The following is a 27,541-nucleotide window of genomic DNA, read 5'->3' as shown; positions in this document are numbered from 1 at the left end:
AGAAATACACCAAGCAAGCGGACTGCAGAACCAATCAGTAAATCTCATCGAGCTTTGCTCTGCTTTTTATTTCCAAATCGTCCTCGAGTTAAGCACGCTTCTGGGCCAGAGCATCGGAAAACTCTTATGGGTGGGAGTTGTCCGAGGGAGCCACGCCCACCATGCCTTTGGAAGCGCGAACGCCGATTCCAGGCTCTGTAGCCAATGCCCTCTCTTCTGCGCTCAGCCTAGCAACTGCCGGCCAATGAGCGGAGGGCTATCGTTTGCGCCGACCGGTCTCTTCCAGCCAATAGGAAACGTCCCTCGCCCCGCCCCCCTCCAGGCTCGGAGGCGGGGACTCGGGCTTCACTTCCGGGCCGCTGCGTGTGTTGTCATAGCGACCATTTTACGTTAACTGGCTTGTAGTGTCTAAGCAGGGGGCCTGGCGACTGCGGGGGGCCGTGCTGCCTGCGTTCTCCGTCCGCTTCCTGCGGCCGAAAGGCTCGAACGGGCCGGGGGAGTCTGGCCTAGGCATCCGCGTCGCCCGGTGTGGGCTGGATGGCTGCGGAAGAAGAGGACGAGGTGGAATGGGTGGTGGAGAGCATCGCGGGGTTCCTGCGGGGTCCGGATTGGTCCATCCCCATCTTGGACTTTGTGGAGCAAAAATGCGAAGGTAAAAACCAGACCCTGATGAAGCCGAATATCACTCGTTATCTCTGCCCGCCGGGGCCTAGGATTAGTTTTGTTGAAGGAATTGCTTTCGCCTCTTCCCGGGGTGGGATGGGGGTTCCTTTGCAGACCTGAAAGAGGGCCCCAAGATCTGCCTCCCATTCCGGCCTGACCGCATGTCCTGAACACGTTAGACTTTAATAACCATGTTCGGCCTGCCTCTTCATCTCGCACGTTCCTAAGTAGACTGTTGGGTAACCAGCATCTTCTCCAGTTACTTGGGAGAAGCGTCGTTTTCCCTCGAGTTCCTTTGGACTCCTGGATGTCTCCCTGTGGGATCAGTCTACGAAATGAAAACTATTCACTGTGGCCATTTCATCTGCAAAGAAGGTCATGCGATTCCCCCAGCAGGACCAAAGCAGGTGATGGGGGAGACCTTTCTAACAATCGAGGCATGCAGATGTGCCATACATTCAAAGGATCAGCATCCCCGCATTCTGGTCGCTTCATACCCGGATTCATATCGTAAAGACAAAGAGAAGTCTATTCATAGAAAAGGACAACAAACGACGTCACACCCAGCCTTTATTTACCTTGGCAGTACTTGGAGGGCAGCACTGTTCATCAGTCTGCTGAACTTGTGTCGTAGGTTAGAGGGATTAGACTTGTTTGTAAGGATCAGTGCAGTAGAGCTGGGTGAGTACAAGCTGCAGGGAAACGCAGCCAAGGCAATGTTTTTTATGCTTTTCCAGGATGAGTTGGCCAGTCGGAAAGGTAATGGGTTCCCAGGCATTTGCAGTACATCTGGATTCAGCTAACAGAGGGTTCTCATCCTGAGTCTTGCAGGGCTTCTTTTGACCCTGAGATTCCATGGATCTAGTCAAGAAAGATTGCTGTTTGACCACTGAACCTTTTATTTTATTCTAACTGTTAAAAACTCAAGCACCAGTTAAGTGTGTTTGCAGGTAACTTTTAAGGAGGTTCAAATAGCAAAGTAATTTACCTGTATCCCTCTGAAGAATTTAAAATACTATTAGAGGATTGATGAAGCCTGGGAGAGGCCTGACCTTGAGAAGAGTCTATTTCATCCATTGATTTCATTTAGCCACTGAGACTAAATGCCAAATGGAAAGAGGGCGGGGCATGTCCTCTCTCCACTGGTGTCAAGAGCCTGGGCATCTCTCTAGTCACAGCTAGTGATACATTTTTACAGAGAAGCAAAGCTTGGGCTTACAACCATGCCACAGTGATGTGGTTTCAGAACTGTCTGACTGAAAAGAGTTTAAGTAGCATTTGTTTTGAATGAATGTGCAGTGTCACCCAGAACGCGTGCAGAGTAAAGAGGAGTAATGTCGGGAACACTAGGGAAAACTGTGCTGTTTTCTACTTCAGATAATTTAGACAGCTTTGTGGTATCAACATTTCAATATATATTGAGTTACCTTGGAACAGAACTGGGAATAGAAGCCTTCTGCTTGAGAAGACACACGTGTGAGCAGTGCATTCTAAAGTGGCAAGTGCAAGCGCATGTATGTTAGAAATAAAGGAGCTGGGGAGATGGCTTGTGAGCCCGACCCCATAGCCCACGTGGTGGAAAGGCAGAACAGGCTCCTGCAAGTCCATTTGTAAGATTTTTATATTTGTACTTAATGAAATAATTTGCTCTTTTACACTGTTCTATTCTCTTATAAATTTAGTTTTTGATGATGAAGAAGAAAGCAAATTGACCTATACAGAAATTCATCAAGAGTACAAAGAGCTAGTGAGTATTTTTCCCACTGATTTTTGTTCTGTTTTGTTTGAGATGGGGTTCTCACTATGCAGCTTTGGGTGGCCTGGAACTCACTATGTAAACCATTCTGGCTTTGATCTCCCAGAGATTTATGTGTCTCTGCCTCCTCAGTGCTGGGACTAAAGGTGTGTGCCACAGTGGCTGGCTTTTTTTCACTGATTTTTAAGAGGCATTTTATAACTCTTAATCTTTTTAAATTAAAAAAGTGCTTTTTAAAATTAAAGTTATTTTAAATTGTTTTTTTAAAAGATTTATTTAATTTATATGTATGGATGTTTCACCTGCATGCATGTGCACCATATATGTGTCTGTACCCACAGAGGTCAAGGGGGGGCACTGGGTTCCTTGTAACTGGAATTATGGATGGTTGTGAACCCCTGTGTGGGTGCTGGGCATGGAAACTGCTCTGGACATCAGCAGCTGCTCCTAGCTGCCAAACCCCTCTGTAGCCTCCCCTGCAGCTCTGCAGCCTCACAGTTCATCCTGCTCAGGCAGTGTTAACCATGTTCTTGGGCTCCTTATTTCCATTGATTTTGCATTTTTCTGTCTTAGACTCTAAGTGATGATTTATTGTAGCAATAGGATCTCTCATTTGTAAATTGAATTCCTATTTAGCCGGTGCCTCTAGGCAAGGTTTGTGCTTCCCTTACTTAAAGTTGTCTTAGGATTTTTTTTTTACATTTTTAAAAATTGTTTTTATTGAGCTATACATTTTTCCCACTCCCCTACTCTTCTCCCCTCTTCCCTTCCATGCTTGCCCTTACTCCCCATGCTCTGAGTATTTTAAAGAAGGCAGTGGGTAGAGGAGTTGACCATGTTCACCGTCATAACTTGGCCTACCTCCAGTAGAGGAAGTTAAACTCCATGTGATTCCTGGCAAGAAAACCCCACTTTTGCTGTTAGCTTACTGGTGAAAGACATTATTACTTCCATTTCTTATATAATAGTGTTTATATTAATTACAAAGAGCATTCTAGACAGGCAGAATGCCATTTAGATTTTTCCTATGTAAATGATAAGAGTTAAACCTTTCCCTTTTAGGTTGAAAAGCTATTAGAAAGTTACCTGAAAGAAATTGGAATTAATGAAGATCAGTTTCAAGAAGCATGCACCTCCCCTCTGGCAAAGACACGCACATCACAGGTATTAACTCTTGTCTTACCCTGGTCTTGTTTTCCCAGGGCTTTTGTTAAATTTAGTGTGTTTGATTGTGGGGTGTAAGAGTTGTGATATGAGACACTTGTGTGGTGAAAGCATTCACCGGATGTGCTCTTTTTAAACCACCTTAAATAATGTGCACTGATGGAATTAGAAATAAGCATCCTGCTCCCAGAGTTGTTAAGATGACAGAATTTACCTGGTTTTGGTTTCTATAGGATGCTGATAATTCTGTAGTTGCCTTTTTTTTTTTTCTATTTGAAGCAAATTCAGTTTCTAGTTTTTGGGACTTCTTATGAAACTGTTTTTGTTTATGTTTTTGAGTGTTTTACCTACATGTATGTGTACATGCTTGGTACCTATGAAGGTCAGAAGAGGGCTTGGATCTCCCTGGAAGTGGAGTTAGGGCTGGCTGTGAGCGGCCATGTGGGTGCTGGGAGTGAACCTGGGTCCTCTGCAGGAGCTGCAAGTGCTCTTAACTGCAGAACCATCTCTGTTACCTTCATGGAACTGGTTTTATTGTCTTTTAGTTCTGTACTACCGGGCTGAGTGGCTAATAGGTACATATAGTAATGCTTATTGAGAGTTCTTGTGAATTGATAGGCTTTTAAAACATGTTTTTATTTTATTTATTTCGAGGCAGGGACTTGCTATGTAACCAGCCTCAAACTTACTATGTAGCTTGGGTTGGTCTTGAACTTATAAGCTTCCTGTTTTGCCCTCCCAGGTTCTGAGATTACAAGGGTGAACCACCTTGTTCAATTCCCTAATTGATGCTTTAGACATATTCTTGGTGTTACTCACTTTATCTTCTTGGTACCATTTAGCTTCCACCTATAGATGAGGAGACTAAAGCAGAGAAATGGTACAAAGCTGCTCCCAAGTCTGCAGCTCTGTCAGCAGGAGAGCAAGCTTTCCAGCGCAGGCAGTCTCCCTGGAAGCCCTTGCTTGAGGCTCAGGATGGGGCTATCCCTCTTACTCAGATGGTGATCTTAAGAGCTCACTTTGGCCTCTACTAATTACTCATATTTGGTTATCAAGGTCAGAAGAGGGTACTGGATTCACTGGAACTGGACTTACAAAATGGTTGTAAGCTGGAATTGAATGGGTGCTTGGAATTGAATCTGGGTACTCTTAACTGCTGAACCATTTCTCTAGTCCCAGAGACAAATTTTATATCATAATATATTTAAAATAAGATTTTTTTTGTAATTGATAGTTGTTATTTAATTGGTAGTTTTTTCTAAGTCACACACAAAATGGCCTATTTTACTAATCTCTGTAATCTGAGACTCCATGAAATACTATAAAAATGTTACTGCTATTTTTATTGATGCCAGAGATTAAATAATACTGGGGCCACAGTGCTACTGGTGCCTATAGTCATAATGGAGGTTGGCTTTTGCTATCGAGACTCTTTTCTTCTCTAATATGCAATGTTTCTGAAACCTTTCTGTTTTAAGAACTAATGTATAGAGCTATGTGGACACTCCTCTTATAAAGATTAAAGATTATAGCTTCTTTCTTTTTTTTGGTTTTTTTTTTTTTTTTTTTTTTTTTTTTTTTTTTGGTTTTTTGAGACAGGGTTTCTCTGTAGCTTTGGAGCCTGTCCTGGAACTAGCTCTTGTAGACCAGGCTGGCCTCGAACTCACAGAGATCCACCCGCCTCTGCCTCCCAAGTGCTGGGATTAAAGGCTTGCGCCACCACCGCCCGGCTAGATTATAGCTTCTTATGTCTGAAACAGGGCTCAGGAATATGCTTTATTTATTTACTTTTAATTAATTTTTTTTTTTTTTTTTTTTTTTTTTTTTTTGGTTTTTCGAGACAGGGTTTCCCTGTAGTTTCTAGAGTCTGTCCTGGAACTAGCTCTTGTAGACCAGGCTGGCCTCGAACTCAGAGATCCACCTGTCTCTGCCTCCCGAGTGCTGGGATTAAAGGCGTGCGCCACCACCGCCCGGCAATTTTTTTTTTTTATAGATTTATTTATTTATTGTATATACACTGTGTTCTGCCTGCATGTATTCCTGCAGGCGAGAAGAGGGCACCATATCTCATTACAGTTTGTTGTGAGCCACCATGTGGTTGCTGGGGATTGAACTCAGTATCTCTGGAAGAGCAGGCAGTGCTCTTAACCTCTGAGCCATCTCTCCAGCCCCCAGGAATATGCTTTATTAACAGTTTTTTTTATTTATTAAGAGGGGGTCAAAGATTACAATTACAAGTTCAATCTCTAGCTTGCTGCTGGAAAATTTATTTGCCACATTGATCTCAATAGCAGTGCCCATAGCTGGGTGTTATGGCTCACACCTGTAAACCCCAATACTGTGTCTCAGGAGGCTTACAATTGAGTTTGAGGCCAGTAGGCTGCAGAGTGAGACCCTGTCTCAAAAAGCCAAAGATAAAACAGAGTAGCAGTATCATTCTAAAGGTTTGCCGGTGAGGATTGTACTTGGTGTCACTAATAGGCCAGGAAGCCCCGTGACTATGATGTGGTGGCCTAACCCCCAAAGGGGCTCAGACACAGCTGCCCACATTGTTTTCAGTCCAGAGCTCTCAGCTAATGTTTGCCATTCCCTCCCTGAGATCCCTGGTCACCCAGACAGAATTAAGGGAGTATTGTATCGTTTCCTTTATAGCACACTCATTGTAGATGTCACCCAGAACTGCTCTTGCCTTTCCTTTTGATATGTTGCATCTCTAGAAGGTGAACTGGTTGGTGGGTGAAGGGCTTATATCTTCCTAGTGGAATTCTTCTGTGAAGGCTCTGGTCAAGGTGTTCTTTTCTTTATGTTTTGTTTTTTTTATATTTAAAATTTCCATCCCCTCCCCTCCTCCTCCCCCTTCCCTCCCCTCCCCTCCACCCATACCTGCCCTCCCTCCCTCTCCAGGCCAAGTAGCCATCAGGGTTCCCTACTCTATGTTAAGACCAAGGTCCTCCCAACTCCCCCCAGGTCCAGGAAGGTGATCGACCAAGCTGAGAAGGCTCCCAGAGAGCCCGTCCATGCAGAAGAATCAGAGCCCAGCGCCATTGTCCTTTGCTTCTCAGTCAGCCCCCAATGTCGGCCACATTCAGAGAGTCCGGTTTGGTCGCATGTTCCATCAGTCCCATTCCAACTGGAGTTGGTGATCTCCCATTAGTTCTGTCCCACCGTCTCCATGGGTGAACCCCTCACGGTCCTGACTTTCTTTCTCATGTTCTCTCTCCTTCTGCTCCTCATCAGGACCTTGGGAGCTCAGTTCAGTGCTCCAATGTGGGGCTCAATCATTTTCTTCATTTATCGCCAGGTGGAGGTTCCCTCATGGTCCTGACTTTCTTTCTCATGTTCTCTCTCTTTCTGCTCCTCATCAGGACCTTGGGAGCTCAGTCCGGTGCTCCAATGTGGGGCTCAGTCATTTTCTTCATCTCTCGCCAGGTGGAGGTTCTTGGCCGTGTCTCGCCCCACCCTCAAGTTCCCAATTCTTGCCTGGCGATCGTGTCTACTTCCAATATCCAGGAGGATTACTATATCTTTTTTTTTTTTTTTTGGGTTCACCTTATTATCTTCTCAAGGATCCCCAAATTATAGGCTCTATGTCCTTTAATTATGGCTAGAAACCGATTATGAGTGAGTACATCCCATGTTCATCTCTTTGGGTCTGGGTTACCTCACTCAGAATAGTGTTTTCTATTTCCATCCATTTGCATGCAAAATTCAAGATGTCATTGTTTTTTACCGCTGAGTAGTATTCTAGCATGTATATATTCCACAGTTTCTTCATCCATTCTTCCACTGAAGGGCATCTAGGTTGTTTCCAGGATCTGGCTATTACAAATAATGCTGCTATGAACATAGTTGAGCAGATGCTTTTGTAGTATGATTGGGCATCTCTTGGGTAGATTCCCAATAGTGGAATTGCTGGGTCCTGGGTTAGGTTGATCCCGAATTTCCTGAGAAACTGCCACACTGCTTTCCAAAGTGGTTGCACAAGTGTGCATTCCCACCAGCAATGGATGAGTGTACCCCTTACCCCACAACCTCTCCAGCAAAGGTTATCGTTGGTGTTTTGGATTTTAGCCAATCTGACAGGTGTAAGATGATATCTCAAAGTTGTTTTGATTTGCATTTCCCTAATAGCTAAGGAGGTTGAGCATGACCTTAAGTGTCTTTTGGCCATTTGAACTTCTTCTGTTGAAAATTCTCTGTTCAGTTCAGCGCCCCATTTTTAATTGGGTTAATTAGCATTTTAAAGTCTAGTCTCTTGAGTTCCTTATATATTTTAGAGATCAGACCCTTGTCAGTTGCAGGGTTGGTGAAGATCTTTTCCCAGTCAGTAGGCTGCCTTTGTGTCTTAGTGACAATGTCCTTTGCTTTACAGAAGCTGCTCAGCTTCAGGAGGTCCCATTTATTCAATGTTGCCCTTAATGTCTGTGCAGTTGGGGTTATGCGTAGGAAACGGTCTCCTGTGCCCATTTGTTGTAGAGTACTTCCCACTTTCTCCTCTATCAAGCTCAGTGTGTTCAGATTAATATTGAGGTCTTTAATCCATTTGGACTTGAGTTGTGTGCATGGTGATAGATATGGATCTACTTTCATTCTTCTACATGTTGACATCCAGTTATGCCAGCACCATTTGTTGAAGATGCCCTCTTTCTTCCATTGTGTACTTTTGGCTCCTTTATCAAAAATCAGGTGTTCGTAGGTTTGTGGTTTAAGATCCGGGTCTTCTATACGATTCCATTGGTCAACTTCTCTGTTTTTATACCAATACCAAGCTCTTTTCAATACTGTAGCTCTGTAATAGAGTTTGAAGTCTGTAGTGTGAAGCGGCGGGCTGTGTCCTGCCACCCGGCTAGCTTTACCCAAAATAATTACACGGAAACTGTATTCTTTTAAACACTGCCTGGCCCATAGTTTCAGCCTCTTATTGGTTAATTCTTACATCTTCCTTTAACCCATATTTAGTAATCTGGGTAGCACCACGAGGTGTGGCTTACCAGGAGAGATCTTAACCTGCGTCCATCTCGGAGAGGAGCAGCATGGAGACTCCTATCGCGACTGCCTGAAGCATCTCCCCAACTCTACTTCCTTGTTCCCATAATTCTGTTCTGTCTACTCCACCTACCTAATTTTCTGTCCTCTTAAAGGGCCAAGGCAGTTTTCTTTATTAATAATGAAAGTAACACATAGACACTCCTCCATCAGAAGTCAGGGATGGTAATGCCTCCAGAAGTACCTTTATTGTATAAGACTTTTTTGGCTATCCTGGGTTTCTTGTTTTTCCATATAAAGTTGATTATTGTCCTCTCAATATCTGTGAAGAATTTTGATGGGATCTTGATGGGGATTGCATTGAATCTATAGATTGCTTTTGGTAGAATTGCCATTTTTACTATGTTGATCCTCCCAATCCATGTGCAGGGGATATCCTTCCATTTTCTGGTATCCTCTTCAATTTCTTTCTTCAAAGACTTAAAGTTCTTGTCAAATAAATCCTTCACTTCCTTGGTTAGAGTTACTCCCAGATATCTTATGCTATTTGTGGCTATTGTGAAAGGTGATACTTCTCTGATTTCCCTCTCTGCTTCCTTATCCTTTGTGTAAAGGAGGGCGACTGATTTTTTGGAGTTGATCTTGTAGCCTGCCACGTTACTGAAGGAGTTTATCAGCTGTAGGAGTTCTTTGGTGGAGTTTTTGGGGTCGCTTATGTACACTATCATATCATCTGCAAATAACAAAAGTTTAACTTCTTCCTTTCCAAATCGAATCCCCTTGATTCCCTTATGTTGTCTTATTGCTATTGCTAGAACTTCAAGTACTATATTGAAGAGATAGGGAGAGAGTGGACAGCCTTGTCGTGTTCCTGAATTTAGTGGGATAGCCTTGAGTTTCTCTCCATTTAATTTGATGTTAGCTGTTGGCTTGCTGTAAATAGCTCTTATTATATTTAGGAATGACCCTTGTATCCCTAATCTCTCCAAGACCTTTATCATAAAAGGATGCTGAATTTTGTCAAATGCTTTTTCAGAATCTAATGAGATGATCATATGGTTTTTTTCCTTCAGTTTATTTATCTGATGGATTACATTGATAGATTTTCGTATGTTGAACCAGCCCTGCATCTCTGGCATGAAGCCTACTTGGTCGTAGTGGATAATTTTTCTAATGTGTTCTTGGATTCGGTTTGCCAGTATTTTATTGAGAATTTTTGCGTCAATGTTCATGAGTGAGATTGGCCTGTAATTCTCTTTCTTGGTTGAGTCTTTGTGTGGTTTAGGTATCAGGGTAACTGTAGCTTCATAGAAGGAATTTGGCAGTGACTCTTGTGTTTCTATATTATGAAATACCTTAAGGAGTATAGGTATTAGGTCTTCTTGGAAGTTCTGGTAGAATTCCGCATTGAAACCATCTGGTCCTGGGCTCTTTTTGGTAGGGAGGTTTCTGATAACAGTTTCTAATTCTTCGCGACTAACAGGACTATTTAGAGCATTTATCTGGTCCTGGTTTAACTTTGGTATATGGTATTTATCTAAAAAACTGTCCATTTCTTTTACATTTTCCAATTTTGTGGCATACAGGCTTTTGTAGTAAGATCTAATGATTCTCTGAATTTCCTCTGTGTCTGTGGTTATGTCCCCCTTTTCATTTCTGATCTTATTAATTTGCGTGTTCTCCCTCTGCCGTTTGATTAGTTTGGCTAAGGGTTTGTCAATCTTGTTGATTTTCTCCAAGAACCAGCTTTTTGTTTCATTGATTCTTTGGATTGTTTTCTGTGTTTCTATTTTGTTGATTTCTGCCCTCATTTTGATTATTTCCAGTCTTCTACTTCTCCTAGGTGAGTCTGCTTCTTTTTTTTCCAGAGCTTTCAGGTGTGCTGTTAAGTCACCAATGAGTGCTTTCTCTGTTTTCTTTAAGTGGGCACTTAGTGCTATGAACTTTCCTCTTAGCACTGCTTTCATTGTGTCCCATAGGTTTGAGTATGTTGTGTCTTGGTTTTCATTAAATTCAAGAAAGACTTTAATTTCTTTCTTTATTTCTGCCTTGACCCAGGTGTGGTTCAGTAGTTGACTGTTCAGTTTCCATGAGTTTGTGGGCTTTCTGGGGGTGGCATTGTTGTTGAATTCTAATTTTAATCCATGGTGATCTGATAAGACACAGGTGGTTACTAATATTTTTTTGTAACTGTGGAAGTTTGCTTTGTTACCAAGTATATGGTCAATTTTCGAAAAGGTTCCATGAGCCGCAGAGAAGAAGGTATATTCTTTCTTATTTGGGTGGAATGTTCTATAGATGTCTGTTAAGTCCATTTGGTTCATTACCTCCATTAAGTCTTTCAATTCTCTGTTAGGTTTCTGTCTGATTGACCTGTCCATTGGTGAGAGAGGAGTGTTGAAGTCTCCAACTATTAGTGTGTGTGGTTTGATGGCTGCCTTGAGTTCTAGAAGTGTTTCTTTTACATATGTGTGAGCTTTTATATTAGGGGCATAGATATTCAGGATTGAGACTTCATTCTGAAGGATTTTTCCTGTTATGAGTATAAAGTATCCCTTTCCATCTCTTCTGATTGATTTTAGTTTGAAGTCAACTTTGTTAGAAATTAGTATGGCCACACCGGCTTGTTTCTTAGGGCCATTTGCTTGATAAACCTTTTCCCAACCCTTTACTCTGAGTAGGTGTCTGTCTTTGTGGTTGAGGTGTGTTTCTTATAAACAGCAGAATGTTGGATCCTGTTTTTGTATCCAGTCTCTTAGCCTGTGCCTTTTTATAGGTGAATTGAGTCCATTGATATTAAGTGATATTAATGACCAGTGGTTGTTATCTCCGGTCATTTTTTTGTAGTAGAGTTTGTGTGTTTCCCGTCTTCTAGTTGTGCTGGTGAAGGGTCGCTAGATGCCTGAGTTATTGTGGGTGTTGTTGGACTCCTTGGTTTGTGATTTTCCTTCTATTACTTTCTGCAAGGCTGGATTTGTGGCTACGTATTGTTTAAATCTGTTTTTGTCCTGGAATATCTTGTTTTCTCCATCAATGGTGAATGCAAGCTTTGCTGGGTATAGTAGTCTGGGCTTGCATCCATGTTCCCTTAGTGTCTGTAGCACATCTATCCAAGCTCTTCTGGCTTTCATGGTTTCCATTGAGAAATCAGGTGTAATTCTGATAGGTTTCCCTTTATATGTTACTTGACCTTTTTCCTTTGCAGCTCTTAATATCTGTTCTTTATTCTGTATGTTTTGTGTTTTGATTATTATATGGCGTGGGGATGCTTTCTTTTGATCCAGTCTATTTGGTGTTCTGTAGGCTTCTTGTACCTTCATAGAACATCCTTCTTTAGGTTGGGGAAGTTTTCTTCTATAATTTTGTTGAATATGTATTCTGGGCCTTTGAGTTGTAATTCTTCTCCTTTTTCTACCCCAATTATTCTTAGGTTTGGTCTTTTCCTGGTGTCCCAGATTTCCTGGATGTTTTGTGTTAAGAATTTGTTAGATTTGTTTAGTTATTTAATCTGTGAATTTATTTCCTCTATAGTATCTTCAGAGTCCGAGATTCTTTCTTCCATCTCTTGCATTCGGTTGGAAATACTTGTCTCTGAAGTTTCTGTTCGTTTACTCAGAGTTTCCCTTTCCAGTCTTCCCTCAGATTGTGTTTTCTTCATTACCTCCATTTCATTTATCAGGTCTTGTACTGTTTCCCTTACCTGTTTGATTGCTTTTTCTTGTTTTTCTTGGGTATCTTTGAGAGATTTATTTATTTCATCTACTTTTTTGTTTGTCATCTCCATTTCTTTATGGCAGTTTTTTACCTCCTGTTTAAGGTCCTCTATTATTTTCATAAAGTACTGTTTAAGGTCGGTTTCTTCGATATCTTCTGGGGTAGGGTGTTCAATTCTTGTTGTTTCGGGATGTCTGGATTGTGGTGATGGCATGTTGCCTTTCATGTTGTTGGAGGAGCTCCTGCATTGGCGCCTGCCCATCTCTTCCTTCAAATGGAGCCTGGAGGCGCTTGGTGTCCTAGACCAATCTTTGCTGTGACTGAATCTGGTTGGATCTCCCCAGTGCCAGAAGAGGACCTATTCCTTGCGTCACACCTGAAGAAGCCCGCACTCCCTTGCAGGAATCCTCAGACCTGCCTGGAGGCCAGAGTCTGACCCCTTTAGGTGGATGGCCTTAGTACAGGAGCAGGACACCTGAAAACACTAGGGAAGGCTTGGGAGAGGCAGGGTCATGAGAAACAAAGACAAGCCTGCAGAGGGAGCTGGGGGGAAGGGGGTCTGTGCTCTCTCCCAGGGCAGGTTGCCCCAGGGTTCGCACTCACTCACCAGTCCAGATGAAATTGCAGGGCACAGGATCAGGGATTCCAGGCAGCCCAGGGTTGCCGCCCAGACAAAAGGGCCAAGGTGGGGACAGGGCGGGATGGAATATCACACAGCTAACCTGCCAGCACAATCTGAAGGAGCCCGCACCCCTCCGCAGGAATCCTCAGACCTGCCTGGAGGCCAGAGTCTGACCACTTTGGGTAGATGGCCTTAGTACAGGAGCAGGACACCTGAAAACACTAGGGAAGGCTTGGGAGAGGCAGGGTCATGAGAAACAAAGACAAGCCTGCAGAGGGAGCTGGGGGGAGGGGGTCTGTGCTCTCTCCCAGGGCAGGTTGCCCCCTCAAGGTGTTCTTTGTGAGAATATTGTCTTTGCCTTCTAGTAAACAGCACCCTCTGTGTTACCTCTGCATGGTTTTGTGTGGCCAGCTTTTCCACTGGTCTCAGGTGGAGTTGAAAAGTAAATTCTGGTAAAGTAAGACCTGAGTGTTTCCTTTGGGTTTCCATGCATTTCAAATCTTACCCTGCTTATTAATTAGAATCTGTTTTCTCTTGGCTAAATGTAACGTTACTAATAGTTAAGGAAATAGTTGTGTGTGTACTCTTAATGGTAGATAACTTTATTATTATTAAAGATTTATTTTTATTTTATGCATAAGGATGTTTTGCCTGTATGTATGTCTGTGTCCCATGTGTATGCCTGGTGCCCTCAGAGGCCAGAAGAGGGTGTCAGATCCCCTAAGACTGGAGGTAGATGGTTGTGAGCCACCTTGTGGGTGCGGAGTTGAGCGTGGGTCCCCTGCTCCAGCCCCACTTTAGACTTCCTTTATTACCTGTAATACTCCATTTTCTTGTCATTTAGTTTAACTTGGTACAATTTTTTTCTTCTAAGACACGATTTTTCTCTGTCACCCTGACTGTCCTGGAACTCAATCTGTGGACATGACTTGCCTCGAGCTCAGAGATCCTCTTGCCTCTGCCTCCTGAGTGCTGGGACTAAAGGTGTGCACCACCACCACCTGATGTAACTTAATAGTTTCTTTAATTGATAATTTTATAGTTCTGGAATAGTTATTAAACCACAAATAAATTTCAGGAGATAGGATGTAAACCAAATAGATAGTATGTGGGCTGAAAAACAAACCTAGATATCTAAGTGATAACTTAGAAAATAAACCAGACTGCTGTGTTGTTTCCCATTTTGTTTTGGAAAAGGAGGCAGCCCGTCTGACCTCTGGAGGCCTGGAGGCTGAGTAAGTTAGTCTGAGAACCCTATTTTAAAGGCTATATACCCTGCATTCCCAACACCTGGGAGGCCACGGCAGGAGTTGGGGACCAACTGGGGCTACGTCATGAGAGTTCACTTGAGTCACCTGGCCATGATACTGACGCAGCTTCCCTGAATTAATGTGCTGCTTTTCAGTGCAAATGGATAGGAACGTGGGACAAATATTTCAAACTTGAGCCTTTGTTTAACCTGCAGACTTCCTCCCACAGGCCATTTTGCAGCCCGTGTTGGCAGCAGAGGACTTCACTATCTTCAAAGCAATGATGGTCCAGAAGAACATTGAGATGCAGCTTCAAGCCATCCGGATAATCCAGGAGAGGAACGGTAAAGTGTTGAAGTTAGAATCCAAGTACTCACCGGAGCCTTTTGGAGGCTTGATTTTTTTTTTAATTGTCTTAAACATTATTACCTTTTATGCATTTATTTCACATTTGAAAGTCTTTGGCTAATGTAAAAGATTTAAGGATGTAAATTTCCTAATTTGGCGTGTGACATTTCAATGAAAGAAGATAGGAATTTAATGATGATTTTGTTTTTTTGAGGTTTGTCTTTCTGTCAAGCCATTGTGTTATTAAGTTTAGTGTTTTGAGTCACTGTGGTTGAAAACAGGGGACTCCTTTCTTCATCCTCTGACTTGTCTTTTTTTTTTTTTTTTTTTTTTTTTTTTTTCCCCAAGACAGGGTTTCTCTGTGTAACAGCCCTGGCTGTCCTGGAACTAGCTCTGTAGACCAGGTTGACCTCGAACTCACAGAATCTGCCTGCCTCTGCCTCCTGATTACTGGGCTTAAAGACGTGCACCACCTCCCTCTGGCCCTGCTTGTCACTCTTGCCTGGCTTGTCGCTCTTAAATGGTTCTCAGGCTCCAGGAAGTACTGGAGTCAACTGGCAGGCTCCAGTTTGTGCCCTAGTGGGTCTGGGGTGGGACCTGATCCTCTGTCTTCAATAGGTTCCCAGCTGTTGCTGGGGCTGCTGGTCCCGGGCCACAGGGGCCAGCACTTGACTAGTTTGGCAGCAGACTTACCCTTTGGTTGTTTTGTGACGGGATGGGAGCTGTTTGCCCTCAAGGGTGTAGAATGTGCAATAAACTGGGCTTGTTTTTATTTTGAGGGGAGGAACATAGTGCCAGGGAACACATTTGGTGATCAGAGGACAGCTTTCAGGAGCAGATCCTAAAAACCAAACGTGGGCCATCAGGATGGGCAGCAAGCACCTTTACTAACTGAGCCCTCACACCAGCCCAACAAGTAGCACTTCTGTTATGAGATGAATATCAGAATGTTGTAGATCTTGTGCTGACTGTGAGTTGAGCCTTCCTCTTTAGACAGCCACTGGCGCAACTGTGCTCTGAAGTTAGGTTGCTTTTCCCAGTGGGTCACAGCGTTGTCGTCTGAGGGTAAGACAGAACATCACCTCGACCCTGAAACGGGAGATACAGCTGAGTTCCTGTGAAGTAGATAAAATTGGATGAGTCTCTTTTTGTTGTTCTACTGTGCTTTGTTCTGAAAAGTCTTCTTGATATTCCTGAAACTAGCTTTAATGTGGCCTGGGGGATAATTGCTTTATATTTGTAAAACTTGTTTTGGGAGGACAAGATTTGTTCAAATAGTGAATTTGACCAGCAGACTCTAGTTTTTCACGTTGGCATTTAAGGAAATTCGATGTTTATAAAAAGGGAACAATTATTTCTGCAGCTGTACATAAGCTGCCTGCTCCAGATTGCCGGTAATAGAGCCCCGGTGAAAACGGCGTGCATAGTTAGATGTCAGTCTCTGTCTTGTCAGTCAGGGCTGCTGCTACTGACATGAAACACTGTGACCAAAGCAGCGTGGGGAGGAGAGGGTTTACACTTCTGCGTCGTAGTCCGTCACTGAAGAAGTCAGGACGGGAACTCCAGAAACCTGGAGGCAGGAACTGATGCAGAGGCCATGGAGGGTGCTGCTTACTGACTTGTTCATCATGACTTGCTCAGCCTGCTTTCTAGAACCCAGGACCACCAGCCCAGGGATGGCACCACCCACAATGGGCTGGGCTCTCCCCCATCAATCACTAATTAAGAAAATGTCCTACAGCCGGACCTTATGGAGGCATTGTCTCAACTGAGATTCCCTTCTTTCAGAGAACTCTAGCTTGTGTCAAGTTGATGTAAAACTATCTAGCACAGTATCCCTGATCAAGATGTCCAGAGGGAGCAGGGCGGTAGTGGCACACGCCTTTAATCCCAGTACTTGGGATGCAGAGGTAGGCGGATCTCTGTGAGTTTGAGGCCAGCCTGGTCTACAAAGTAAGTTCCAGGACAGGCTCCAAAGCAAAAAAAAAAAAAAAAAAAAAAAACACCTGCCTCGAAAAAACAAAAACAAAACAAAACAAGATAAATTTGGGGTTGGGCTGGAGAGATGGCTCAGAGATTAAGAGCACTGGGTGCTCTTCCAGAGGTCCTGAGTTCAATTCCCAGCAACTATAAGGTGGCTCACGAACCATCTATAATGAGATCTGGTGCCCTGTTCTGGCCCGCAGGCACACATGGAGGCTGAACACTGTATATATAACAAGTAAATCTTAAAGAAAAAGAAAGAAAAGAAGTCCGGAGGGAGAAGAGCCTAGAATTGGTTACCCTAGTGTTTCAGTGATGTCTCCAAGGCCTCTGACACTTGGCATTTTTCTCTTCTGACATTCCCAGCTCTTTTTTCTGCTTCCAGTGCAGACTCAGTGTTTCATGAGGAAAGAAATGTTGCCTTTTGTGTAACATTTCGTGCAAGCCCTCCAAGAGCCCACCACTCAGGCCTCATTGCACAGGATTGGAGTCACTTGCCTTTTCTAAACTGTCTGGAAGGGGATGAGACCATTTGATAGCTGGAGCGCTCAAGCACCATTCTCCTGAAGAGAGGGATGGAGGGTCTGACCTTAGTGACGGCTGTCGGGGAAGGCGGGATGAAGTGGAGTAGTGACTGCTGCCAGTCACCGTAGAGGGCGGTTTGCCCTGTGCATGCATTGGAGCTTCCAGTGCAGTCTTTAACTGTGCTGCTTAATTATATCCAGGGGCCAGTAGTAGATCAGTGTTGATTGTACTCAAAACAGGATGTTTGGAATTTTCCTTCCTTCTTTTTTTTTTTTTTTTAAAGACAGGGTTTTTCCATATAGCCCTCACTATGCTGGAACTTGCTCTGTAGACCAGACTAGTCTTGAACTCAGAAATCCGCCTGTGTCTGCCTTCTGAGTGCTGGGATTAAAGGTCTGTGTCACCACCGCCTGGCGAATTTTATTTCCTCTAAGAAAAATGCAAAGATTCTTGTTTGTATCTGGTCAAATAATTTGGAGTAAATGTATTTTGACGATTTGAAAGAATTTCTTGGTGTTGTGTTGTTCCTGCCTTTAATCCTCCTTAAAGAAGTTGCTAGGAGAATGATTTGGGAGCTCTTGACTGAGCAAAATTCCACTACAGATGCTGTGTTTACAGTGTGACTCTCCCATGGGTGAGGTGCGCACGCATCTTCCTGCTCTTTCCATACAAATGACTGCAATTAACTCAACAGAATGTTTAGCCCAAGATGCATATGAATGCCAAGGGAATTGGAATATTAAATGACTTTAGAGCTAACCCAGAATCCCACCGTGCACATTTGCAGGAAGAAATGGAAGGTAAATGAAGGTGCACCCTGCCAGGGCTGTAGAACACAGGCGTGAGCACAGCACTCACTCCCACCCTCAGGCAGAAGTAAACTAAACCAACACTTCAGATTAGTTCCTGTGACTCTGTTAGAGGAGGGGCGGGAGGGGCGGAAATCAGCACAGCTCTGATTGAAAGCTATTGGCAATATCTGCACAAAGCTTCACGTGTTCAGCACGTGCTATCACTGCACACAGTGAGCAGGGCCCTCTCAGTAACGCTGCCATTCACATGGAGACGTTTAACAAAACACTGCTCTGTTTTGTGAACGTTCCTACTTAAGCTTCACCGTTAAAAGCCTTTCATTAACCCTGGGTAAGTAATATCAGTAGTAGATACTGTGTGATAATGGAAGACCATAACATCTAATATTTTTATTGCCATACAGTTTTTTTTCAAGTTTTGTTTTAATTTTTTTACTTAATCGTGTGAAAGACACACACACACACACACACACACACTCATAAATGTGAGAAAGTTAAACGAAAGATAATTAAGAAGATAAGGCTTGAAAAGAATTTGAAGTCATAAGTTGTAAACTGCGTTGTCCCTGATGCACCGGAGCAGTGAGAAGTGTTTTCAGTTGACGGTCTCGTGTGCTGTTGGTTTTGAACAGGTGTGTTACCCGACTGCTTAACTGATGGCGCCGATGTAGTCAGTGATCTTGAACAGGAGGAGATGAAGATCCTGAGGGAGGTCCTCAGGTGAGCTGCTTCAACTGCTTCTGAGTAAACTGCTAATAGTGTTGTATATGATCTGAATGGATGTAAGCTTTTCCCTAGAAAATATGACCAACTAGCAAGACCAACGAAATGATTGTTTAGGTTTTAGTTATGTGAACACAGCTTGAGAGTCCCATATTCAAATGCTTAAGATCAGAGTGGTTCAGATACTTGCACAGATCACAGACAGGTTGAGCATCCCTAATCAAAAAACCTGAAATCCAAACCTTCCCAATCTAAAGCCATTCAGAGCATTCTAGATTTTCATGTGAGATGTCTAATTAGTATTATATCTAACTGTAGAAAAATATTTTTGTATCATATATTCTGGATCAGTCCAATTGAGAGGATTTCCCTACCCTCACCCAACATGTCCCTTCTCATGGGATTAAGGAACTAGCCACCAATGGAAAAAAAAAAGCTGCAGTAGACATGGTGGATTAATAGGGAAGGGTAGAGTGTGACCTGGGTTGATCAGAGTTCTTCCTGTCTGCTATGTCTCAATATTAGAGGCCATTCATGCTGGTGCTGCAAAGTTGGAGGCTGGGCATCTATATCCACCTGCCCCAGCTGCCCCAGCTGCCCAGCTACCCAGCTGAGGAATGACCTGTAACCTAAGAAGGAGAGTGGGTGGTGTTGATCTCAGAGGAGTATCTTGCCAATCACTTTTTCCCATCTCAACCAGATGCTTGGCATGGGATGTGTAACCCTTTAACCAACAAAGGTTAGTGAGCACTATTTTTCCTTGAAGACCTTGCTCCTGTTTACTGTGGGAGCTCTGGAGGGAGGAACCATAGTAGCATGTAATTTTTGAGTCTGTGAGGATGTCTGTAGTCACTTTAGAAAGATGGACATAGTGGGAAACTATGTCAGGAATTCCAAGGCTTAATTTAATTTTAGGGGATGTGAATGGTTGTGGGGACAAAAGCAAAGTGTGGGTGGTAGACATAGCCCTTTCCTGCCAGATCCTGCCCTGTGGGGGGGGGGGGCAGTTGGGAGCTTGAGTTTCTGGGTGTGCAGAGGGAAGGGTATTTGTATCAAGGACTGGTTGCATTGACTGACGGTTGCCCTGGACCTATCAAGAGGTGTCTCCTGCAGCCTTTCTTCTTCCCTTGCTGTGGCTGGTTCCTGACTCTTATTAGGGTTGTTAGGGTTCTTCCCACTAGGACTGATGTAGCATAAACCATTTTGGTTGGGTTAATACTTTTAGAATTTTAGCTTGTAAAGCTTAGCTATGGACATGGGAGATAGTTGACTTCAGCTATTTCCTAGTCAGAGTGGTTCTGAACTGTTTAAAGAAATTGAGAGGTGGTAGGACAACTTGATCAGGACAGCTCAGATGCTACCAGGAAGGATGTAACATTTCTTTCTTTCTCCTCCTCCCTCCCTCCCTCCCTCCCTCCCTCCCTCCCTCTCTCCCTCCCTCCCTCCCTCCCTCCTTCCCTCCCTCCCTCCCTCCCTCCATTTTGGGTTTTCGAAACAGGGGTTTTCTGTGTAGCCTTGGCTGTCCTGTAACTCACTCTGTAGACCAGGCTGGTCTCGAACTCACAGAGATCTACCTGCCTTTGCCTCCTGAATGCTAGGATTAAGGGCATGTGCCGGGCTGGATGTAGTATTTCTAAGAGAAAGTTTGTATTTTTGTTTTTGAACCAGTTGTCTGTAGTTCAGGCTAGCTTCAAACTCAATATATTGCTGCGGATGACCTTAAATTCCCGAACCTCTGGTCTCTTCCTTCCAAGTATTGGATTTATAGACATGTGCCTACTACTCCTGGCCAGAATGAGTCTTTCCTAATGGAGTTTGCCATGAAAATAGGGGTTTAGACCAGGCGGCAGTGGTGCACACCTATAATCCTAGCACTTGGGAGACAGAGGCAGGTAGATCTCTGAGAATTCAAGGCCAGCCTGGTCTACAGAGAGTTCTAGGACAGGCTCCAAAGCTACAGGGAAATCCTGTCTTGAAAAACAAAACAAACAAAAGGGAAAAAGTGTGGGTTTAGGTCACTTATTTGTATGCTAACTAAAAAACAAAGAGGTTTAGAATTTCAGGTCTGTTGTTCAGCTAGGTTTCATTAGGTAACCAATGTAGTCTATTACTAGCTCCACTCTGCTGTGTCTGCCTGTAGAGCAGGTCAGGTGTGTAGATGGCCGTTCTCCATCTCTGGAGAGACACCTCGTCCACACAATAGTGATGGTGCCGGCAGGTCACCTTGTCCACATATAGCCAGGTTACCATGCTGCATATTTGTTCTTTGATGATGGGGTATTTACTTTAACTGGGTGGTTGCGCACACCTTTAATCCGAGCACTTGGGAGGCAGAGGCAGGTGGTTCTCTGAGTTTGAGGCCAGCCTCGTTGGTCTACAAAGTGAGTTCCAGGGCAGCCAAGGCTATATAGTGAGACCCTGTCTCAAAAAACAAAACAAAACAGATTTACTTTAAACTTTCTTATGTTTCAGAAAATCAAAAGAAGAGTATGACCAGGAGGAAGAAAGGAAACGAAAAAAGCAGGTGCTTGCAGGATGCAGATGCAGCAGAAGTCTGTCTCACTGGCATTGTCTCTTTCTTACTTATTACTCTTAGCTTTTGCTATTAGCATTTAAGTTTCTACAGAACTCCTCAGAGTAGCCATATTTTCTTGGCAAGTCAAAATATTTATATTTTACTTTTTATCTTTTTTTTTTGGTTTTTCGAGACAGATTATCTTTTTTTTTTTTTTTTTTTAAGATGGAAAATACCTTTTCCTTCTGGTTGGTGCAGGCACTGGTGTGCCTTGTGGGAATGTATCGTGTTAGCATGTGTGTAAGCACACACACCTGTGTGCATGTGCATGTATGGAGGGCAAGATTGGTGTCAGGTGGCCCCTCAATTTCTCCACATTATACTGAGGCAGGGTCTCTCACTGAACCCAGATGCTGTTGCTGTGGCGAGTCTGGCTTAGGCAGCTTGCTTGGGGGATGCCATCTCCATCTTACATGCAGGGATTAAAGGTTAGCTGCTTCCCAGGCACCCATATGTGGCTTTCTGCTGTCCATGGCTCCAGTTCCAGGGGATTTGGCATCCTCTTCTGGTACCAGGCATGCACATAGTATACATAAATATGTCAGGCAAAATACTTATACACATAAAATCAAAATGAATCCTTAAAAAACAAAACAAAAACCAGACACACTTCTGTGGCCAAGAACAGCACTCATCAGTGGTTGGGATTTAACAGCCTGTCCATTTCACAGGGCAATAGGACATTTCCTTGCAGTAGGACCTCCCCAGCTGTGGGGTTTTGAGGTTTTTTTTGTACCACGTATGAAATCCCTGTGCAGTGGGCCTCAGATCCAATCAAATGCAGTTGTTTTTACTTAAAATAGTCATGCCTATTTCACCAGCGTGCTTATCCTGTCTGCCAGGTCAGTATTGCAGCTTGCAGAGTTCACAGCTGGGTTAGAAGCTTGATTTTTTATTTTTACTTTTTGAAACAGGGTCTTACTGTGTAGCCCTGATTGGCACAGAACTTGTTATGTAGACCAGGCTGGCCTCAACCCACAGAGATCTGCTTGCCCCTGCTTCCCAAATGCTGGGATTAAAGGTGTGCACATACTTTTTTACAAGAGTATACTTAATATATTCTTAGAAAGTAATTATTAAGGGTGTGCACATACTTTCTTACAAGAGTATACTTTATAAATTCTTAGAAAGTAATTATTGGTGCTAGGGATGTAGCTCAGTGACAGTGCCTATGCTTACTATATGTCATAGGTTAATCCCTAGCCTTTTCTCTATATCCAAATTCAGAATTCTATCAGTTTAAATTTGCTCACTTTATATCATTAGTCCAGCAACCTATCTTTTAAATTTAATGGTAAAGGCTCAAAGCATCACATCAAAAATGGTAATATCACTGATATACTGTTCTAGGTAATTCTTTATAAAGTCTTGTCTTTATTATTGCTCTATTGCTGTAAGGAAACACCATGAACAAGGCAACTAGAGAGCATTTAGCTGGGGCATGGTTTACAGTTTCAGAGGGAGAGTCCGTAACGGTCATGTAAGAGATCATGACAGCAGGCAGGCAGACTGGAATAGTACTGGAGCAGTAGCTCAGTTTATACTTGACCCACAGGCAGCAGGCAGAAGCCTCAAAGCCCACCCCAGAGACACACCTCCTCCAACAAGACCACACCCAATTCTTCCCAGAGTCCAACTGGGGACCAAGCATTCGGACAGGAGACTATGGGGCCTTTTTCATTCAAACCACCACAAAGTTGCTCCGATTGTTCAGAGTCTTCCTCATTCATCCATGGCCATGCTACCAAATAAATAATCATTTACTTTTCAGAATTCAAAGAGAAAAATTTTACTTTCCTTGTTTTCTTGACTTCTTTATTGTGTTGAAACATCAACCATGGCTTTCACTACATCCTTAATCCTACTCCTTTGGTTATCATTCGTACTGCATTATTTGAAACAGAATATTACTTGCCTCAAAAAGTAGGAGGTATAAGAGCTGGAGAGATGGTTTAGCAGTTAAGAGTATGCTGCTCTTCCAGAGGACCCAGGTTCAGTTCCCAGCACCCACACAGTGGCTCACAGCATCTTATCCCCAGTTCCAGGGAATTATGATGCCCTCTTCCAATCTGTGGGCTCTAGACATACATGCAGTATATACACATGCAGGTGAAATACACACCAAAGTAAGTCTAAAAAAGTTAAATAAGAAAGTAGGAGCTAGCTGGGCATGATGACGCACACCTTTAATCCCAGTCTTCGGGAGGCAGAGGCAGGAGGTTCTCTGAGTTTGAGGCCAGGCTGGTCTACAGAGTAAGTTCCAGGACGGCCAGGGCTTTTTACACAGAGAAACTGTCCTGAAAAACAAAACAAACAAAAACCAAAAACAAAATGAAAAACAAAAAAGAAGAAAAAGTAGAAGCTATAAAGTGTTACATGTTTAAAATCCTGGGGAACATTGTTCATTATCTAGCTCAGTGCATAGTAATGTTTTAAATAACATCTTTGGATCGCTTAACTATTGATTGGTCAACATTAATTTTTTCCCTTTTAAAATTGTGTTATGGAATCCTGAAGTCATCAGAGGCTAAAATGGAAGACCCGCCAGTGTATACTCATGACGCTGCAAAAATGAGTAATTCCCAAGGGGATGGGGAACATTATGTTCAGCCACCTTCAGGTAAGCTTGAGGAGCACTGACTTTAATACACAGCCCTGAGAGAACCGCTGCGCCACAGCACGCTTCACCTCAAAGACATGGAACATTGAGTGGCTTTGCTACTTACGAGTGCTGTTCAAGTGGAGTTTCTTTGCAGCTAGGAAATAGGCAGCATGCCATTTCCACATTTCTCAGTGAAGCTTGGAATCCAGAGAGTAACAGTTTTCTTTGAGGGAGCCACCAGCTTTCGTACAATTTCAATAGCATATAATCACGTTTGTATTTGTGAGCTGGAAGCTCAACTTGGAGGCTTAAAATTGAAAATTACTTTAAAAAATTACCTTAACATAAAAGTAGAAAATAAGACAGTTTTTGTGTTTAGTTATTAATTATGCCCTTAAAGGTAATGCTGGCAGATGAACATGTTCAGTACGTATCATATCCACTTGGAATATTTTCTTATACTGTAACTGCCACAGAAATTGAATCATGATCATGATTTTATGTTTTTCACAGGTTTCTATGGTTTTAAACATCTTTTCTCAATTGAAAAGATAAAAAATGTGAGATAGACATTGTGTTCTTTTTTTTCCTAAATAATAAATTCAAGAAAGTGACTTCACAAGTGTTCTGAGCTCCTAAGTAGTGAAATGTGCCTTTCGACTCTAAATACTATTTTAAATAGTCTGTACTGGCTGGCCTTGAACTTAGAGATCCACCTGCCTCAGCCTGCTGAGTGCTGGGGTTATAGGCAGAGGCCTCAATCTGGCTTTTCGAATTATGGTTTTTCCATTTGTCAGAGTTCCACTTTATTCTTGTTTGTTCATTGGTATTGAAGGAAGAGGTCAGGAGTGTAGGACAGAAACAGGGCTATAAAGTTCCCTTCTGCACTTTTATTATGTCTGGTCTTTTTTTTTTCTGTATGTGAGTTCTATATATAGGCCAGACAATAGTGATATCCTGTATCTAAATAAGTAAAAACAGCAAAACCCAAAATTTCATCACAGACCACATAAAATAGTGTACATGTCAATAGCAAAACAAGTGGCAGATAACTTCTACTTTTTTTTTAATTTTTCAGGACTTTGTAAAATTGGTATATCAGACTTTTGGGATCACTTCATATAAAGTGATGGGACCCTACCTACTTAGTAAGAAGTCCTAATTTTAAAAGAATCAGGATGTTTGATTGGTATTGTTTGCCCTTTTATTCCTGTCTTCTCTTGGTTCCTACTAAAAATAATAGCATCTTCTGTGATGGAGTTGCCAGATATGAATTTATGTTTCATTAGGCTTTCTAATCCTTTCTTCTCCAATTCTGAGGCTCTGTTTAAGGAGCCAAGACTGCTTCTAGTGAAATAATCTCTAGTGTGACCTGAGTATTAGCAGCTACTTGTTTAAACTCATTAGGTTCTGTGGCCTCCGTCTAGACCGTTTGGGGAGTGCTGCTCTAACTTGTCTTTTCATGGGAGCCTGCAAAGGATTTTTTCTGGTCTCCCTGTGGCAGTGCGGTCAGCTTGTTCTCTGTACCTCAGCAGTGATCCTTGTCAAGTGTTTGCTGGCTATACATACCTGACAGGATTATTAATCCTTTGAGATATGTACCGTGCTCCTTTTAATTCTATCATTTTAATGTAAGTCTTTGTCTGTTTTCTTTCATAGCCCATGTAATTAAAAATGTTTTTCTTTTAATTTTTGATGTGTATATGTGGCATATATGTCTGTGTGCACATATGTGAATACTCATGGATGAGACATGTAGAGGTCAGTGGTTGAGGTCCTCTGTTGCTCTCCACTTTATTGTTTGGGAAAGGGTCTCTTCATTGAACCTAGAACTCACTGACTGGCCAGCAAGCCTCTGAGATCCATTTGTCTCTGGGCTTGGTGTCCTCTGCCAAGCTCAGCTTTTAAAATAAGTGTGAGGTATCCAAACTAAGATTCTCATTCTCTCATAGCTGTTTTCCCACCGAACCATCTCCTAAGCCCCACCCTCTCAAAAATAATGATTTGTGTGCATGTGTACATGTATACACGAGAGACTGGGAGACTTGTGTCCCACTGTGTACTCTGTGCATGTGGTCAAGAACAAGTTGCAGGAGTTGGTTCTGCCTTCATGTAGGTCCCAAGATCAAACTCATATATGTCATCACACTGGTGGCCGACTTAACTTTCTAAGTCATTTTACTAGACTTAAAAAAAAACAAAAACAAAAACCTGCTTTTCTTATAGAAAGTAGACTACAAAAGCAAGTAGAATGTTAATTATACCTATGGTACAGTTATTGAATGCTTATATTACATGTGCTTTGTGCTTTGAAGTTTCTCCTTGCTGTATGAATGGTTACATTTTCTTAGTGCATTAGTAGTTCCTTTCAGTATGTAATGGAAAACAAGCCATTGCTGTTGACAACTAATGTTGTAAGACAGAAAATCAGTGTCATTAAGTGTCCAGTCACATGCTCAGAAGCAAATCTGGAAACCAAAGATGTTATTGTGAGGTACTTGTGTGCTGTTTGAATTAGGAAGTATCAATGTTTTCCATAATAGTGTGGTCCTTTAAGTTACAATATCCCATAACTGGTCTCACTGTTTATCACCAGAAGTTAAAGTGCATTTTGCTAATCAGTCAGTACAACCCTTGGCAAGAAAGATGGAGCTGCTGCCTGAAACTTCTTCCCTTCCACAAAAAGGTCTGAAGATTCCTGGTTTAGAACATTCGAGCATGGAAGGACCAATAGCAGTAAGTAAAAGCTAACTTACTCTGAGCAAGACACTGTCACACACTTCATTAGGATCCTGCAACTTAATACTGGCCAATATTAAGATGTCCAAGTGTTGTGTGGATTTGAGTATTGACAGTTCCTTCTCTTATCTGAACCAGAATCTGTCAGCACTTGGAACAGAAGAGTTACGGCAACGAGAACACTATCTCAAGCAGAAAAGAGATAAGCTAATGTCCATGAGAAAGGATATGAGGGCAAAACAGATCCAGAATACTGAGCAAAAAGGAAAGCCTACCAGAGAGGTGGAGGTATGGCTAGTTTAATGTGTCAACTGTGTAAAGCAGGGGAAGAGATTTTGGTTTGTGTAATCAAGTCTTCAATGAATTTTGCTGACTGATCCACTCAAATGATCCATCTGCTAGTACAACTGCTAAGTCGTCTCTCGGGAGAGTTTAGCTGGGAATTCTGTGAGGCAGAAATAATCATTTCATCATACAGTTTTGTTGACTTCCCATGCTGAGTTCCTTAGGGCTGATGGTCTGTCTTACTTTAGCCATTTGAGAAACTTGGTTGTTGACTTTTAAGTTTTACTGAAAATGCCCTTACTTTTTGTTCTTTGGAAGCATGTTGAGAATTTTAGACATATAAAACTAATTTTCAATTTTTGTCTTTTCTTTTTTTTCTTAAAGGAAATGACAGAGAAGCCAGAAATGACAGCAGAGGAGAAACAAACATTAATAAAGAGACGACTACTTGCAGAGAAACTTAAAGAAGAAGTTATTAATAAGTAATATGAAGAGTTAGCAAAACAGTCCAAATTTTCTTAAAAATAAATTATTTAATCCTTAAACAAGACTGTTAGTTTCAAGCAAATACCTGCTTTCTAAATGCAACTATAAGCTCACTATTATTATTTTAAACAGGTAAAGGGCAAGAGGGAAGGCAGTTTCACAGAAATTTCTGCATAGAGCCAGGTATGGTGTTGCATGCCTATAATCCTAGCACCCAGGATGCGGGAGCAAGCAGGAGGATCAGGAGTTCAAGGTCATCCTCAGGCACAGATCAAACTGGAGGCCAGCCTAGGTTGCCCGAACCTGTC

The 27,541-nt window shown here is 42.6% G+C and overlaps 1 protein-coding gene across 1 annotated transcript; it reads left to right on the top strand.

Moving 5' to 3' along the window:
- The first annotated feature begins 364 nt into the window (after window positions 1–364).
- Cfap36 (cilia and flagella associated protein 36) lies at window positions 365–27,541 on the top strand. The gene is made up of 10 exons (XM_038333006.1): window positions 365–652; window positions 2,346–2,410; window positions 3,482–3,583; window positions 14,385–14,499; window positions 18,456–18,543; window positions 21,019–21,070; window positions 23,639–23,741; window positions 26,320–26,459; window positions 26,601–26,750; window positions 27,132–27,541. Exons 1-10 carry the CDS (start codon window positions 538–540, stop codon window positions 27,231–27,233), a joined length of 1,032 nt encoding a protein of 343 aa, XP_038188934.1. The 5' UTR covers window positions 365–537; the 3' UTR covers window positions 27,234–27,541.

This window comes from Arvicola amphibius, chromosome 1, assembly GCF_903992535.2.
Source record: "Arvicola amphibius chromosome 1, mArvAmp1.2, whole genome shotgun sequence".
NCBI classification, from domain to species: domain Eukaryota; kingdom Metazoa; phylum Chordata; class Mammalia; order Rodentia; family Cricetidae; genus Arvicola; species Arvicola amphibius.
Note: the sequence above shows the minus strand (reverse complement) of the source record. Positions and strands in the feature narration are given on the sequence as shown.

Coding starts and splice junctions, on each gene's coding strand:
- Cfap36 (XM_038333006.1), top strand. CDS start 538: ATGGCTGCGGAAGAAGAGGACGAGGTGGAATGGGTGGTGGAGAGCATC. Junction 653..2,345: donor TGTGGAGCAAAAATGCGAAG/GTAAAAACCAGA, acceptor TTATAAATTTAG/TTTTTGATGATGAAGAAGAA. Junction 3,584..14,384: donor CAAAGACACGCACATCACAG/GTATTAACTCTT, acceptor TTCCTCCCACAG/GCCATTTTGCAGCCCGTGTT.